The 15,336-nt window shown below is 40.7% G+C and overlaps 1 protein-coding gene across 2 annotated transcripts; it reads left to right on the top strand.

Annotated features, from left to right (window-relative positions):
• The first annotated feature begins 2,316 nt into the window (after positions 1–2,316).
• On the top strand, positions 2,317–14,487 carry LG02H11orf58 (linkage group 02 C11orf58 homolog). Of its 2 annotated transcripts, none has more exons than XM_048486244.1 (5): positions 2,317–2,462; positions 4,363–4,446; positions 10,768–10,828; positions 12,718–12,827; positions 13,883–14,487. In XM_048486244.1, the coding sequence occupies exons 1-5, from the start codon at positions 2,397–2,399 to the stop codon at positions 14,093–14,095; spliced, it is 534 nt and encodes a 177-aa protein (XP_048342201.1). In that variant the 5' UTR covers positions 2,317–2,396; the 3' UTR covers positions 14,096–14,487. The 2 variants fall into 2 exon arrangements, with proteins under 2 accessions (XP_048342201.1, XP_048342200.1); XM_048486243.1 differs by having other exon boundaries at positions 2,457–2,559.
• Positions 14,488–15,336: the final 849 nt, after the last annotated feature.

Here is a 15,336-nt window from a genome sequence, read left to right as displayed (position 1 = left end):
TGTCCTTCTGATTTGGGAGGCTGTAGGAAGGAAGTGGAGAAGGAATGGAAAAGATGAGCTGAAAAAGGTTTTTTTTACACACCCCTCAGAGATTATAGGCACAAAAAATGTGCCATCTGGGGAATAAGGACTTAAATAAAGCCAACTGGATCAGACCTTTGGTCCATGTAGTCCAGGATACTGCTCATGTGCAGGCCAATCAGTTGTCCTGGAGTGCCAAACATGCAAGGCACAGATGCCTAGGCTTTCCTCTGGAGCTATCTGCTAGCTCAGGGATGGCCAAGCTATGGTGCTCCAGTTGTTCATGGGCTACAATTTCCTTCAGCCCCTGCCAGCATGCCAGTTGGGAAATACCCATTTCAAAGCACACAACCACAAGGTAAGAACTGCATGAATCTGCATGAAGTCCATGAATATGATTTTTTATGGATGGCCCTTATTTACATATTTGTTATCCTTATCAAAGGATTCCAAAAGGTTGGTGAAATAACTATTATATTTGCAGAAATAATTCTCTCTTTAATAGCAGTGTCTACTATGTTACCTGGAACAGATGCTAGGATAATTGGCCTGTAGTTCCCTAAAAACCCATTTTAATTTTTTTAAATTGAGGTGACATGCTACTTTCCAGTAATCTGGCATAGAGACCACTGTTAGCATCAAGTTACTTAGTACTTTAGTATTTTTTATTTATTATGGCCTTTGGCCAACATTTAGCACAAAGTTATGCTAAACTAGTGATTTCAGATTTGAGTTTTCCAAGAACCCTCTTGTATATGCCATCTGTCCTATAGACCTATTGTTTTCATTTGCCTAATAGTCCAGGAGCTTCACCTCTCATGATTTCAAATTGACTCAGTTCTTTGGATACCTTTTCCAAAACCAAGAATCTGATGAAGTGAGCTTTGACTGATGAAAGCATACACTCTGGAAAAATTGTCTTGGTCTTTAAGGTGCTACTGAAGTCAAATTTGATTCTTTCTTCTGAAAAAAAACCTATCTCCCCGCACTTTCCACACAAAAAAATCATTCAATTTCTCTGCCATCTTCCTTAAGCAATCCTTGATTTTCTTTGCTCTCCAAAAGCTCAACCACCCTCCTAGCTGGTTTCTCACTCTGGATATATCTGAAGAGATTCTTATTGCCTGTCTTAATATTGTTTTATTCATTTGTATCAGGGAAACATTCCAAAGAAGGCTTTTTGCCAGTTGTGGCATCCTTGATTTGACTTCAGTTTACTGTTTGCAGTTACTACTACTCAAGGCTTGCAAACAGTGAGAAATTTTAGAGGTGGATGAGGACCTACTAGCATCCCTGAGATATCAATATCTACCAGTTGGGGTGAAGTTCTAGCATTGTGAAAAGGCAAGAGTCACTGGAAAAAGTAATAATGCTTGGAAAAGTTGAAGGCATCGGGAAACGAGGAAGACTCAGCATGAGATGGATTGACTGAATCAAGGAAGTCACAGTCCTCAGTTGCAGGATCTGAGCAACTCTGTTAAATAATAGTGTTATATCATGAACAGTTGCAAATGGGTTGATAGATAAATAAATAAATATGTAGTTATGCTTATGTTCTAATTAAGTTCTATTCTGTTTTGGTATTGGATACTGTGGAGTCATTACATTTTGGAGATCAGTAATCCAAACGGTCACCATAAATTGTAAATAGAGTTGCCAACCTCCAGGTGATTGCTGGAGATCTACTGGTACGGTATTACAATTGAGCTCCATTAGATAGAGATAGGTGTCCCTGGATAAAATGGCTGCTTTGGAAGGTGGGTCTCTATGGCATTGTGACCTGTTGAAGTCTCTCCTCTCTTGAAACGCCACCCTCCCAAGGCTCCATCCCTGAAATCTCCAGGAATTTACCAATCCAGAGCTGGTAATCTAGGTAATTAACTTAATAGTACTTAACACAAACACACACAAAGAATGTATTGTCGAAGGCTTTCATGGCCGGATTCAACTGGTTGTTGTGGGTTTTCCAGGCTGTGTGGTCGTGATCTGGTAGATTTTGTTCCTAACGTTTCACCTGCATCTGTGCCTGGCATCTTCAGAGGTGTATCACACAGTGTGTAATCCACAACAACCAACACACAAAGAAATTCATTTCAACTCAAAACACGTTACTGGGGAACCTAATGGAAATGCACTTTAGTTCTCCTAAACAAACAAACAAGCAAACAAACAACACCCTTTCTGAACGGGCCGACAGTATAGTGAACAGAACTACAACTCCCAGAAGTCCAGGGGTGGGGCAAAAAGAAACTAGGGCGACCACCTGACCCGCTGCCGTCCTCTCGCGCATGCGTCTTGTATAGTCCCTGCCTTTTCAAGCAGGGCGAGCAAGTGGCCCTCGCTGGGTTGCGTTCTTGGCGGCCTCGCGCAAGAGGATGAGCGCCACCGAGGAGTCGCAACCGGAGGCCGGCCACGGAGTCAAGCGAGCGGCCTCCCCGGATGTGAGTAATGGCTGGAGCGGGACTGGGCTGTGCACTGACTGGAGAAGGGCGAACGGGGAGCTGCACTGCAACTCAGTCGGTGGAGGCCGAAGGGCTGGTAGGGGAAGTGGCCGGGGTGCAACTTGCACGGTGTTCGCTACCCAAGCGGCTGTTTCTGTAATTTCAGGGTGCTTTCTTTCCCGAGGAGGAGCTGCCTTGCTGCAGAGTGGCTGTGGCGGCCGTTGGCACTAGACATTTCTGCCCAGTGTGCGGGGAAATCTCTCTTCCCTCTTGGAGGGAGCGACCCCAGGAGCAGGTCTTTGGGGTGGGGTGAATGTGGGTGGGATGGCTCTTTGGCAACTAAGCCTGTGGAGTTGGTGCAAGGCTTAAAGGGCTTACGAAGCGGGAGAGTTGTGAACTGAGGGCATGCCGGCTCTCGGGCTCCCATTTCTGTTGTGGGCCCGATCAAATGCAAAGTTTAATCTCATAACGATTGTAATGTGCATATTATGGAAAACCTGTAATTTGAACATTATAGCTGGCTAGTTGTTTATAGGAATGCATTACCATATTTGTTCATTTGTTTTGTTGATGTGAATATGCTTGAGTGTGAGGATGTACCTGTCCCCTCCTTGGTTATTTAATGTTTAGAGATCTGTGAGCTGATGCACATTAATACTGCCCATTAATACAGGATGTTAAATAGGGAAACACAGGGAATATCAAAATAAAGCTTTTTGTGCAAGCTTTGTAGAAGGGAGTGATTTTGTTGTTGTTGTTTTGATATACTTGCAAGTTACTTCTGGTTATCTAGATAATCTCTAGGGTTCATTTATCATGATAATGGATATATTAGTAAAATCACATCTGTCTTGAGTTGCATATTACTTAATAATATTATTTTCTAGAAGATACTGGGATCTCACCTTCCAAGAAGCTGGCTTTTGCAGCCCTGAAGCTACCACAGCTACTGCCTTCTTCAACAGTTCTAAGGGGGGATTTCAGCTGCCTCATATTTTATGGACTTACATGGCTCACCACTGATAGTCTGCATATTTGGTCAGTAGGGGCCAGAGTCACCTGCATCTCACCAAGCAGGCTGTAAATATAAGAAACAGACTTGTAGGTATGGGATACTTACTAGTGAGCTATATTCACTAAACTGTTGGGTGCTGATTCTACATTATCTGAAACAGTCTTAGTCTCACTGTTCACACTTCTTAAAGATAAGACAGAAAAATTGGACAGAAAAGTATCATTCTTTGTTTCTGACATGTTAGGCAGCATCAGTGTATTGTCGAAGGCTTTCACGGCTGGATTTAACTGGCTGTTGTGGGTTTTCCGGGCTGTGTGGCTGTGGTCTGGTAGATCTTGTTCCTAACCTTTCGCCTGCATCTGTGGCTGGCATCTTCAGAGGTGTATCACAGAGGGAAGTCTGTTACACACCGGACACAGACTTCCCTCTGCGATACACCTCTGATGCCAGCCACAGATGCAGGCGAAAGGTTAGGAACAAGATCTACCAGACCACAGCCACACAGCCCGGAAAACCCACAACAACGGTTTGGCAGCATCATTTTGCAGTACAGCAGAAGAGAAGTGAAGGGGCTAGTCTCTTTTCTGTAGCTGCTACTAGTCATTGTTAATATCTGTGGAAAACTATTACTTTGAGTGTAGCAGCTCTTTTGCTTGAGGTTAATGTTATTAGGTATGAATGTGGATTTGTGTGTTTAAAGTCCTCAACATATTTCTCTACTGGAGTTAGTGCAAACTAACTTGGCAAACCTTACATTGTGGAGTTTATGAAATGTCTGAGTCTTAACACACATAATAAAAGTAGTATGATGGTGCATCTTGTATTTAAAATCTGTAATAATTTAATGTAAAATGTGACTTACCAGAATTGTCTTCTGCCTTGCAGCTTGGATCTAGCAGCTGGGAGGCAGCTGATTTGGGTAATGAAGAGAGAAAACAAAAGTTCTTGAGACTTATGGGTGCTGGAAAGGTGAGGCTTTACCTTGTACTTAAGCAATTGTTGTGGTCCTGCTCTTACTTGACTGGTCAATTCTAGAAGGTGGTGCCGGGGGACTGGTACTTGTCCCCATGGCATTTACACTGTGGAATCCTACAAGGTTCTACCTTGCCCCCCCATGTTGTTTAACATCTACATGAGAGATCATCAAGGATATGACACCCAGCTTGGTTTCTTCTTAATAGCTGAGTCGGGTGCAGGGAGGGGGCCCTGTGGAAATCCTGAATGGGTTCTCATAGAGGGTCATGGGATGGATCAGGGTCAGTAACCCCAAACTCAGTTCTGACAAGACTGTGATGCCGCTGATTAATGATAATACTGCTTGACAACTGAGGAATCAGCCTGTTCTGGAGGGGGCAGCATTTTCAGTGAAGGAATAGGTTTGTAGCTTGGTGTGCTGCTGGATCCTTGCCTACAGATGGAGGTCCAGATGTCGTCTTTGGAATGTAGCTCTTTTTATCTGCTTTTGACTAATACAAGAACTAAGGCCATTTCTCAAAATGTGACTTTCCCGTGGTGATTCATGGGAAGGTGAGATTACTACAATGTTCCTTATATGGGGCTTCCTTTGAAAGTGGCCTCAACTTTGGCCCATCCAAAATGCAGCAGCCAGGCTACTGTCAGTGGTAATAGCTACCACCCCATTTATTATTTTGGGACAGGTCCCTAGAAAGGTGGCATAATTTTTTCTAAATAAATAATACATTAAAATTACAAAATGATACTCTTATAGAGAATTCTAGAAGGGTAGCCATGTTAGTCTGTAGCAGCAAAATAAAACAGGCATACAGCTGGACTTTAGATGTTAATGGGATTTGTTCCAACATAAACTTCTGTAAGTCAGGCATTTGATTATATGAACTTTTACTAATGCTGGATTAAATCATGTTAGTCTCTAAGGTGTGACTGGATTCCTCTTATGGTGACAAGGAGGTGTGGGGAGGAGTAGAGGCCCAAGATCTAGAGTCACATTACAGCTAGTAGGTCAGAGGTCACAGGGCCAACCAGAAGCTGGCAGAATCCTGGTCAGGTGTCTATACTTTGAAATCTGTTGTTTAAAATTAGAATTTAAAATTTGCTACATCTGAGAGTTATAACTGGAGTGTAAGTTCTCTTGGGTCATGGCCTCGTGTCTCAGCTCACAAAGCATCTTTAGGATCGTATATTGCATAGTTGGTATTTCTACCCATTGCAATCACATTCCTAAGTGTGTGAACTGAAAGCAAAATAATACTGCAAAGCAAAATGATACTGTGTACTGACATTTTTCAAGCAGCTTCATTTTAATTATTTGCTCCATTGTGTCTTGCCAGATATAATTCTGATTCTTCCTTCTATGCTTTTTGTTTTCTGTCACACTGTGAAGGATCTAAAGCCTTAATCCCTCACTGAGCCTGACGGTGTGACTATCAGGCTGGGAGTGGGTGGAGCATTAGGAGGAGTTAAAGCTTCAGACCAGATTTGAAGGAGTTTGGCTCTGAGTTCCAGAGGGAGCACACACATTTAGTGACTATGAAAGACCTGTGGTTTTGGTAGGAAGAGAGTATTTCAGGAGGGGGACCATACTCTAGCCAAGAAGGAAATTTACTTCTAGGGAGAGAATTCCTAGCCCAGGTGTTTAGAGCAGAGCTAGTTCATCCAGAGTTAGCCCATGAATCTCTGTTTACTAACTTGGATATAATCTGGGAAATATCTTCAAAGTCTCATATTTTAAAAGGATTAAGAATTCTGTGACAAACTGACATATTTCCAAAAAGCCAATTACCATCTGTGCTGAACTTTGAAAACATTCTGATATCTCTAAATAAAACTGTTTTTTTAGTTGTTGACTATATTCCCTCCTAGCCGATTTCCCTGAAGTTTTAATAAAATTCTATTTATTTGTTAAACTTTGAAAATCTTTCATGGTTATCTGATGTAAAACAGCGAGAGAGTGGAGGGAGGGGGGATCACGTTAGTTCCCTAAATTGGTTCAGTTAAACATTTATTTTAAAGAGGAACAAGGTGGGACAACTGAAGAAAACCTTCCAAAAGGTTTTGTACATACAAAGAAAAGCTGACCAGCAGCGAAGAAAATATCTTAGAACAATTAGAGATCACCTGCCTGCACACACACTAAAATCTTTGTAGGTACAGTAAGCATTTTGATCATGGTGGCGCTAGCTAAGCAAATGATGATCTATCCCTGCAGGAGAATATATTTTATTGTCTTTAAAGTACCAGAAGGATCTTGGTTTTGATTTACTAGATGAGGTTAGCATGATTATGTGTCTGATATTTTATTTTTAAGTGAAATGGGTCTCGGAAACAGTCTTTGAATTTTGTCTTGGACAGCCACGTAGACATAATGGTACTTGTGGTTCACGGATTGTTCTACCAGTAGTCCTATTTTGACAGTGCAAGCTATAGGCACCTGTGGTTACTGTGTGATAGGAAAAATAGGTGCTCCGTCTTTTAAGTTCATTTTTTTTTGTTAAACACATTTTCTTCTAATGGGGAAAATTAGCAGTTGAATCAAGGACTAATATTTTGAACACAGAACTGAATAAACCCAAACACATTGTTAACAACCCTAACAAACTATTTTGAAGAGAGTTTTTGAAGCGTCAAAACTATTTTGAAGCGAGGAACATAGCAATGTGCATGTGACAAGGGATAGTGTCTACAAAAGACTTGAGGGTAAAGCACAAAAATCCCAGGTTAAGGACAGAGACAGGGTATACAGGTGTCTCTATGCAAATAGTAGAAGCATTCGACCTAAAATGGGGGAGCTAGAGTACAGAGTTTTGAAGGAGGACTTTGATATAGTGGGCATTACAGAGACATGGTGGAATGAGGAGAACCAGTGGGATGCTGTTGTACCAGGCTACAGGCTCTATAGGAAGGATAGGACAGGGCGCATTGGGGGTGGAGTTGCCCTTTACATCAAAGAGAGCATAGTATCACATAAAATAGACAATGCAAGGGGAGCTGGTTCCCCTACAGAATCACTGTGGATATCAATACCAGGTGTGAAGGACAGTTTAATATTAGGAATATATTATCGTCCCCCTGACCAAAGTGCACAAGAGGATTCTGAGATGGAAAAAGAAATTAGAGAGGCCAACAAAAACAAAAATGTAGTGAGTAATGGGTGATTTTAATTATCCCCTATATAAACTGGAAAAAAATGCATGTTCAGGTCATAGTAAGGAGAGAGCATTCCTGGATATGCTTGCTAAATGACTGTGGCTTAGAGCAGATGGTTGTGGAGAACCCAACCAGGGGAGAGGTGATCCTAGATCTAATTCTATGGGACCCAGGACCTGAATTGCAGGGAAGTCGGTGTTGTTGATGCCGATAGGAAACAAGCCGAAACCACAATGCTGTCAGATTCAGTATCTCAGCATGCGAACAAGTGGCAACTACTAATGAAGTTAGCATTCGCCTTCAGAAAGGGAAATTTCTCAAAAGATAGTAGGATAGTGCGCAGGAAGCTGAAAGGAAAAAAAAAAAATCAAAGAGAGTCAAAACTGTCCAGGATGCTTGGAGGTTATTTAAAAACACAGTAATAAAAGCTCAGCTGGAATGTGTTCGAAAGGTTAGAAAAGGCAGCACCCAGTCCAAAAGAAAGCAACCATGGTTAACAAGAGAGGTTGAGGAAATTATCAGAAAAAAGAAAATGTCTTTTAGAAAATGGAAGTCCAGTTTGGCTGATAGAAGAATATGAGAGAGGAACACAAATGGTGGCAAAAGAGAAGCAAGTTAGCTGTAAGGAAGGCAAAAAAAGGATTATGAGGAGCACTTGCATGGCTGCGAACATCAAGACCAGCAACAAACAGTTCTTCAAGTACATCAAAAGCAGGAAGCCAGCAAGGGAAGTGGTAGGCCCGTTAGATGACAAAGGAACAAAGGGTGTGCTAAAAGATATCAGGGAGATTGCAGAGAAGCTGAATGAATTCTTTGCATCTGTCTTCACCCAAGAGGAGGTGAGGAACATTCCTGCACCTGAACCAAGCTTCTTAGGAGGCGAATCCGAGGAACTAGCGAAGATAGTGGTAGACAAGGATTCGACCTAAAATGGGGGAGCTTTTAGGTCGAATCCTTGTCTACCACTATCTTCGCTAGTTCTGGCAGCCATTGATAAACTAAGAAGAAGTTCTGGCAGCCATTGATAAACTAAATGTTACCAAATCCCCTGGCTCAGATTGCATTCACCCAAGAGTTCTTAAAGAGCTCAAGCATGAAATTGCTGATCTTCTCACTTTAATATGCAACTTATCCCTGAAATCAGGCTCCATCCCTGAAGACTGGAAGATGGCCAATGTCACACCAATCTTTAAGAAAGGATCTAGGGGGGACCCGGGAAATTACAGGCCAGTCAGTTTGACATCTGTTCCTGGTAAATTAGTAGAATGTATCATTAAAGATAAAATTATAAAACATGTAGAAAAGCAAGACCTGCTGAGAAAGAGTCAGCATGGCTTTTGCAGAGGGAAAATCCTGTCTTACAAAACCTCTTACTAGAGTTCTTTGAGGGTGTAAACAGGCATGTGGACAGGGGTGAACCAGTGGACATTGTCTACTTGGATTTCCCAAAGGCTTTTGACAAAGAGTTCCTCACCAGTATGACTGTTGACGAAAACTCAGCAATGGAAGGAATAAGGAAGTCCTCCTATGGATTAAAAACTGGTTTGAGAAACAGAACACAAAGAGTGGGTGTAAATGGGGACAGTTCTCACAATGGAGAGATGTCGGGATTGTGGTGTCCCCAAGGATCTGATTTGGGACCAGTGCTCTTTAACCCTATTCCATAAACCAGCCTGGAAGTAGGGTGGGTGGGTGGCGTGGTGGCTGAGTTTGCAGATGATACACCAAGTTATGTAGGGTGGTGAGAACCTAGCATAAAGGATTCTGCGAAGAGCTCCAAGCGGATCTCTTGATAAATTAGGTGAGAGTCTCATGACTCCAGAAATGGCTTAAATGCACCAGTTCAATGTAGCAAAATGTAAAAGTGATGCACATAGGGGCAAAAAAAATCCAAACTTCACATATCACGCTAAGCAGGGGTCAGTGCTATCAGTCTACAGACCAGGAAAGGGATTTAGGCGCCTCTTAGTTGATAGTTCCATGGGAATGTGTCAACCCAATGCATGGCAGCTGTGAAAAAGGCAAACTCTATGCTGGGGATCATTAGAAAAGGAATTGATAATAAAACTGCTAAAGATTGTCATGCCCTTTTATAAAGCAGTGGTGCGACCGCACTTGGAGTACTGTGTTCAGTTCTGGTCGCCACATCTCAAAAAGGATATTGAGGAGATAGAAAAAGTGCAGAGAAGGGCAACAAGGATGATTGAGGGACTGGAGCACCTTCCCTATGAGGAGAGGCTGCAGCGTTTGGGACTCTAAAGAGTTTGGAGAGGAGGCGGCTGAGGGGGGATATGATTGAAGTCTACAAAATTATGCATGGGGTAGAAAATGTTGACAGAGAGAAATTTTTCTCTCTTTCTCACAATACTAGAACCAGGGAGCATTCATTGAAAATGCTGGGGGGAAGAATTAGGACTAATAAAAGGAAACACTTCTTCACGCAACGTGTGATTGGTGTTTGGAATATGCTGCCACAGGAGCTGATGATGGCCACTAACCTGGATAGCTTTAAAAGGGGCTTGGACAGATTTATGGAGGAGAAGTCGATTTATGGCTACCAATCTTGATCCTCTTTGATCTGAGATTGCAAATGCCTTAACAGACCAGGTGATCGGGAGCAACAGCCGCAGAAGGCCATTGCGTTCACATCCTACATGTGAGCTCCCAAAGGCACCTGGTGGGCCACTGCGAGTAGCAGAGAGCTGGACTAGATGGACTTTGGTCTGATCCAGCTGGCTTGTTCTTATGTTCTTATGTTCTTAGTTGCTGTATAACTGGATTGTACAGAATTCTACAGGATAAGACAGTTACAGCTTTCTCTTCTGTTTTTCCCAGCATGAATTAATAACAATCCTGGAATAGAAATAAAAGTTTTGATAAAAGAACAGTAAAAGGTGAAACTGAAACAATTATTTTAAAAAATGTTCTGTGAATATGTAGTGGTCGGCTACATGAAACTAGCTTTCCATTGGGTTTCTGTGTTTGAATTTTTGGAGTAAGCTCTCAGTAAACACTTTGGGAAGGATAACAAACAGCTGGTTTAATTTTGCACTTTATCTTTTTCCAAAATGAATTTGGCTGTTTCAGCATTTTGTTCCAGTTTACAAATGTACTGAGAATAGCCTAATATTTAAGAGCCCCTTAATCACTTGTGTTTTCTTTTAGAAAGAACATACTGGTCGTCTTGTTATTGGAGACCACAAATCAACTTCTCATTTCAGAACAGGTCAGTCTACTGTACAGTATTTAACTAAAGTCAATTTTAAATACCATTAATGAATTGTAGCTAAGTTTTGGGGTCTGAATAGTAATTTCTCCAGACTAACCAGGGAATGTCACAGAGTCAAGATTTGGAATGTGATTTATTACACTTAAAGCTATCTTGAAAGTTGCTAAACCAAACTATTCAATCTTGGGGATTCTGTGGCTATGTTTTGAATTTGAAGACCAGGTAGTGTGTGGCCTGTAACATAATCTGGGGCCAGTCACATAATGCTTGAAGGGTCCAAGTCAAGTATCCTCCTTTGATGGAGATAGCTGCTTTTTAAACAGGTGCTCCTTGTAGTCACAAAAGGGATGCACTCCTGTTCCAGAGAGGTACAAAAAAGCCAGGACTTGCTGTTTGCTCTAGGAAAGAAGGGCACTAGAAAGCTCATTGGTATGTGCTGTGTTAAGATTGCTGCCCTACCTATATTGGCCCTGCAACGTGGATATGAGCATAAGCATGTATAATTGGTTTCTGCAACCATTTACATGTCGCTGGAGGAAAGACGAATTACCCAAAACATTCCAGCATCAGCTCTGAATGAGAAATTTATCTCTCCAGCCTTATTCCATTGTCCCAAATAGAAATAAATTATCACCAGAACCTTTGTAGGTGAAAAAAAATATTCCTAAAGGACTAAACTCGTGCAGGTGTAGGAAGAGGACTTCCAGCCTTCCTGTAGCCCTACACTATTTACACAGGACCAAGTGTACCTTTACAATTAAAGTGGACCTTTACAATTAAATACAAGTGGACCTTTACAGTTAAAAAGAAGGGAAAATAAACATGGATCATAAATTTATTCTATTTTTAAATCTAAAAGTGATGCCTGTTAATGAGAAATGAGAGAAAATATAACTTTTGTTAGTAAAATGCAGTGGTGGGATTCAGCAGGTTCACACCACTTTGGCAGAACCGGTTGTTAAAATGGTGCTTGTAAACAACCAGTTGTTAAATTATTTGAATCCCACCACTGTTAAAATGTAGTTATCTTTTACATCTTATGGTGGAAAGCAAGGTTTTCTTGTGTTTGCATTTTTCATCCAGCTATCTTCATGGAGCCTTGGCTCCCATATCCAGCTGATGAAGAAGAGAAATAGCCATTTTCTCTCTCTGCCCCCAGACACAGTGGTTCTTTAATTTTTCCCATTGGAGTACCATACTTCTACCTGTTGGCAATCACCACACAGACCTACTATTTTCTTTTTATCTCCTTTAAAAATAGGACTTTGTGCAGACTTGGGAAGAGCCCTTATTGGCGTATCAGTTTCAGTTCTCTCAGCTAGGCAGAGGCCCAGCTGCAATCTTGCCAGAAGAACTTGTTTCCACTGTTTTGTCCTAGTAGTCCCATTTTAGGCTACTCTCTGTGCTTAGGCAGAATACAAAGGAAACTTTTGCCCTTAAAACTGTGAATTTCATGCAATGTAATGAATGAAATGGCTCAAGATAGAGGTAGTGTGTGCCTTATTTTCACTTGCTATGTACTAATATTCTGACATTTGTTTTTAGATGACGTTTCAATCTTGCCATAGAATAAGCTTCATAGTGGGCTGAATAAATTATTTTTGCTTTACATTTCATTAATTCCCTTTCCCGAGATTCAACATAAGCTCTGATTAATGGGAACAAAGTCTTCTCTACAACTTTTTCACAGCTTGTAGTAGACCCCTTTTTAGCCATCCGGTCAGTTGGTGTAATGCACATTGCTTCTTTAAGTTCTGATGAGAGTTAAGACAATTCCTATGAAGTGTTCATAATCCAAAGAAAGCTCTTATTATACTCTGCTTTTGTGTTGTAATTAAATTTTTCTCAATTTGACTGGATGGTAATAAACATTTGTGCACATATAGGGGAAGAAGACAAGAAAATTAATGATGAGCTTGAGACTCAGTTTCAGCAAAGCATGGATAGCACCATGTCAGGAAGAAACCGGCGGCATTGTGGACTTGGTTTCAGTGAGGTAATATATTTAAATTGGAATAATGATCCAAAAATTCATGTTTCCTCAGACCAGAAACTCCAGCCTTGAAAGCTAAGTTTTTATTCACTTCTATAGCCCACCAAAGATGGAGTCTGGTAGGCGTTATTATTCTTTACTGAAGATGCCGACAGGGGCGGGGGGGGGTGCTCGGTATTATCAGCTATTAGAGGCCCAACACCCCTTTTGGTTTCAGTTAGTTCAGACATTGTATTTTTAGGTAGCTAGTTGGTTATTTTGTTTGTAGTTTACAGCACTAATGTTAGATATGGTTGGTTCTTGTATTAGGCTTAGTATAGTCATTGATGTTATAATTAGGTTAGTTTCTTAGGCTTGGTATTGAATGAACACGACTGAGCTCATTAGATTTATTAGTCTTAGGTTGCTATGCTTTGTAGTTTTAGCTTTAGAAATATAAGTCGCCATCAGTTTATTCAAGTTATCTGTTATGATATGATTATTGCTGTTTTTCTGTTAATCAATCTTATTGTTATATTAATACATTATGATTGATGTTTGCTACGATGTTGTTGGTTGTTATTTATACTGTTATACTTTATGCTATTGTTCGATGTTTATTGATGTTTTTGGCCATTTTGTGATGTTTTTCATTGATGTTTTGCTGATGGATATAATTATTGATGTTTTGTTTTTATATGAGTTGTTTGCCGCCCTGAGCCCTATGGGGGAGGGCGGGATATAAATGGAATAATAAATAAAAAAATAAAATAGATGGATTTCTCCCTAGTGTAAACCTAGAGTGACTTCTCCGTTACAAGCTCTGTTGGCAGAGCAGGGATTCGAACTTGAATTTCTGAGATCGTAGTTACTAATCATCACATCACATTGGCTCTCATTTTTTTAGGTTGTCAGACTGCCACTTTGTACAAGTTTTCCCATGCAATTCCTTAGTGCTGATTTGTTTACTCATTAAAATGGCTCGATATGAATTCTGTATTCAGTTAAGGTTACACTGAAGCTTTCATTTTCCTGTGATTAAAAAGAACTTTTGGCTTTCTTTAATTTGAATATTTTAGCTGGAGGAAACTAAAGAACAACAGGAAGATTCAAGAGATTCCCTGGAGCCAGAAAGCTCGGAGGACTCTGAAAGTGAATCTGACTCTGAGGAGGAAGATGCTGCAGAAGAGCAGCCACCTACTGAGAAGCACACTAACGCTGAGACTCCTCAAACAAGGAAGGATGCAAAAAGCAACTATAAAATGATGTTTGTTAAATCCAGTGGTACATAGCTACAGACCCAATCAGCCTCTAAGTACAGTAAGCCTTATGGTTACAGTGCAAAGTGTTGGACTGCTTACAGTGCAGACCTTTGTATTTTTGTTTTAGTAAGTCCCCTTTAGAAAAAGAGTAGTGTTTGCTTTCCCAACAACATGAAATATTTTTATTGGCATGACTGTATCTATTTTGTTTCATAAGTACAAAAAGAAGGGAAGGACAAAATGTAGTTATTCTGCTTTTACATGATTCTTCTGTCTCCCTCCTTATTCCACAATGGCTGTTGAACATTTCTTACGCTTGTTAAAATGATTTATCTAAACGACTTCATCTGTGATTTATTTTTCAAAGCAGCATTCTGTTTGGGGTTTGAATGATGTTCAGTTATTAAAAAGTGAGAATTGGTGCTCCTTTGTCTTGTTCATAGCTATAGTGGAACATTTAAGGATCTGCCCTGCATTAGATTCTGCTGTCATGGAGTTGTGGTATTCAAACTAGGGCTCTGTGCCTGTGAGCAGTTGCCTGAAAATAAGGGCTGGGTTACCCATGATGTGAGGGGAGTGGTTGTTCTTAGGCATCCATCAGTGGATTTGTTTTGACACTGTATTTACAATTTATTGCAGAAAAAAACTAAATTGAGAAGGTTGTGTTGGTGACTTTTGAGAGTATAAGACAAAGGAAAATGTAGGCACGCTATGTGAGTTTGCTTTAAAGAAGAGTCACCATTCTGATTTAGGCCTGGCCCAACATTTTCTAAATTAATTGACCATGAAGCAGAAGAGCTACAGCTTTCAGTCCTGTTGATTTCAGGGGCATGTATTTTAATTATGTGTGTTAAATTCTTTGTAAAAAGTGCTGCATTTATTTTTTTCATATTTAGTTCAGTTAATAGCATTGGGAAAAATTTTGCTTGGAATAGAAGACTTTGGGGGCAGTTAACTTGCCAGGATGGTTTCCATATAATTCCATGTAAGAATAAAGGAAAATTCCACAGCACTACCCAACACTAAGTGAGATGAACACTACTGTGTTCTGTGTAAAATAGTTTGTATAGTTGTATGACTTACATTGCTGGTTGTTTTGGATTAATTGTCCATCTTCTCTGGTGGATCAGGTGTACCCAGAAATGTATGCAGTTAGAGGAGTTTACCTATTTCAGCCTTAATTCTACCTGCTTATATGTACATGTCTGTGGGTTGGATTCAGCCATCAGCAGACACAAAGATCGTGGATCTTTTGTGCATTTCCTTCCCTC

This window comes from Sphaerodactylus townsendi, linkage group LG02 (genome assembly GCF_021028975.2).
Source record: "Sphaerodactylus townsendi isolate TG3544 linkage group LG02, MPM_Stown_v2.3, whole genome shotgun sequence".
Classification (NCBI taxonomy): domain Eukaryota; kingdom Metazoa; phylum Chordata; class Lepidosauria; order Squamata; family Sphaerodactylidae; genus Sphaerodactylus; species Sphaerodactylus townsendi.
This window is presented reverse-complemented; position numbering and strand designations above follow the sequence as displayed.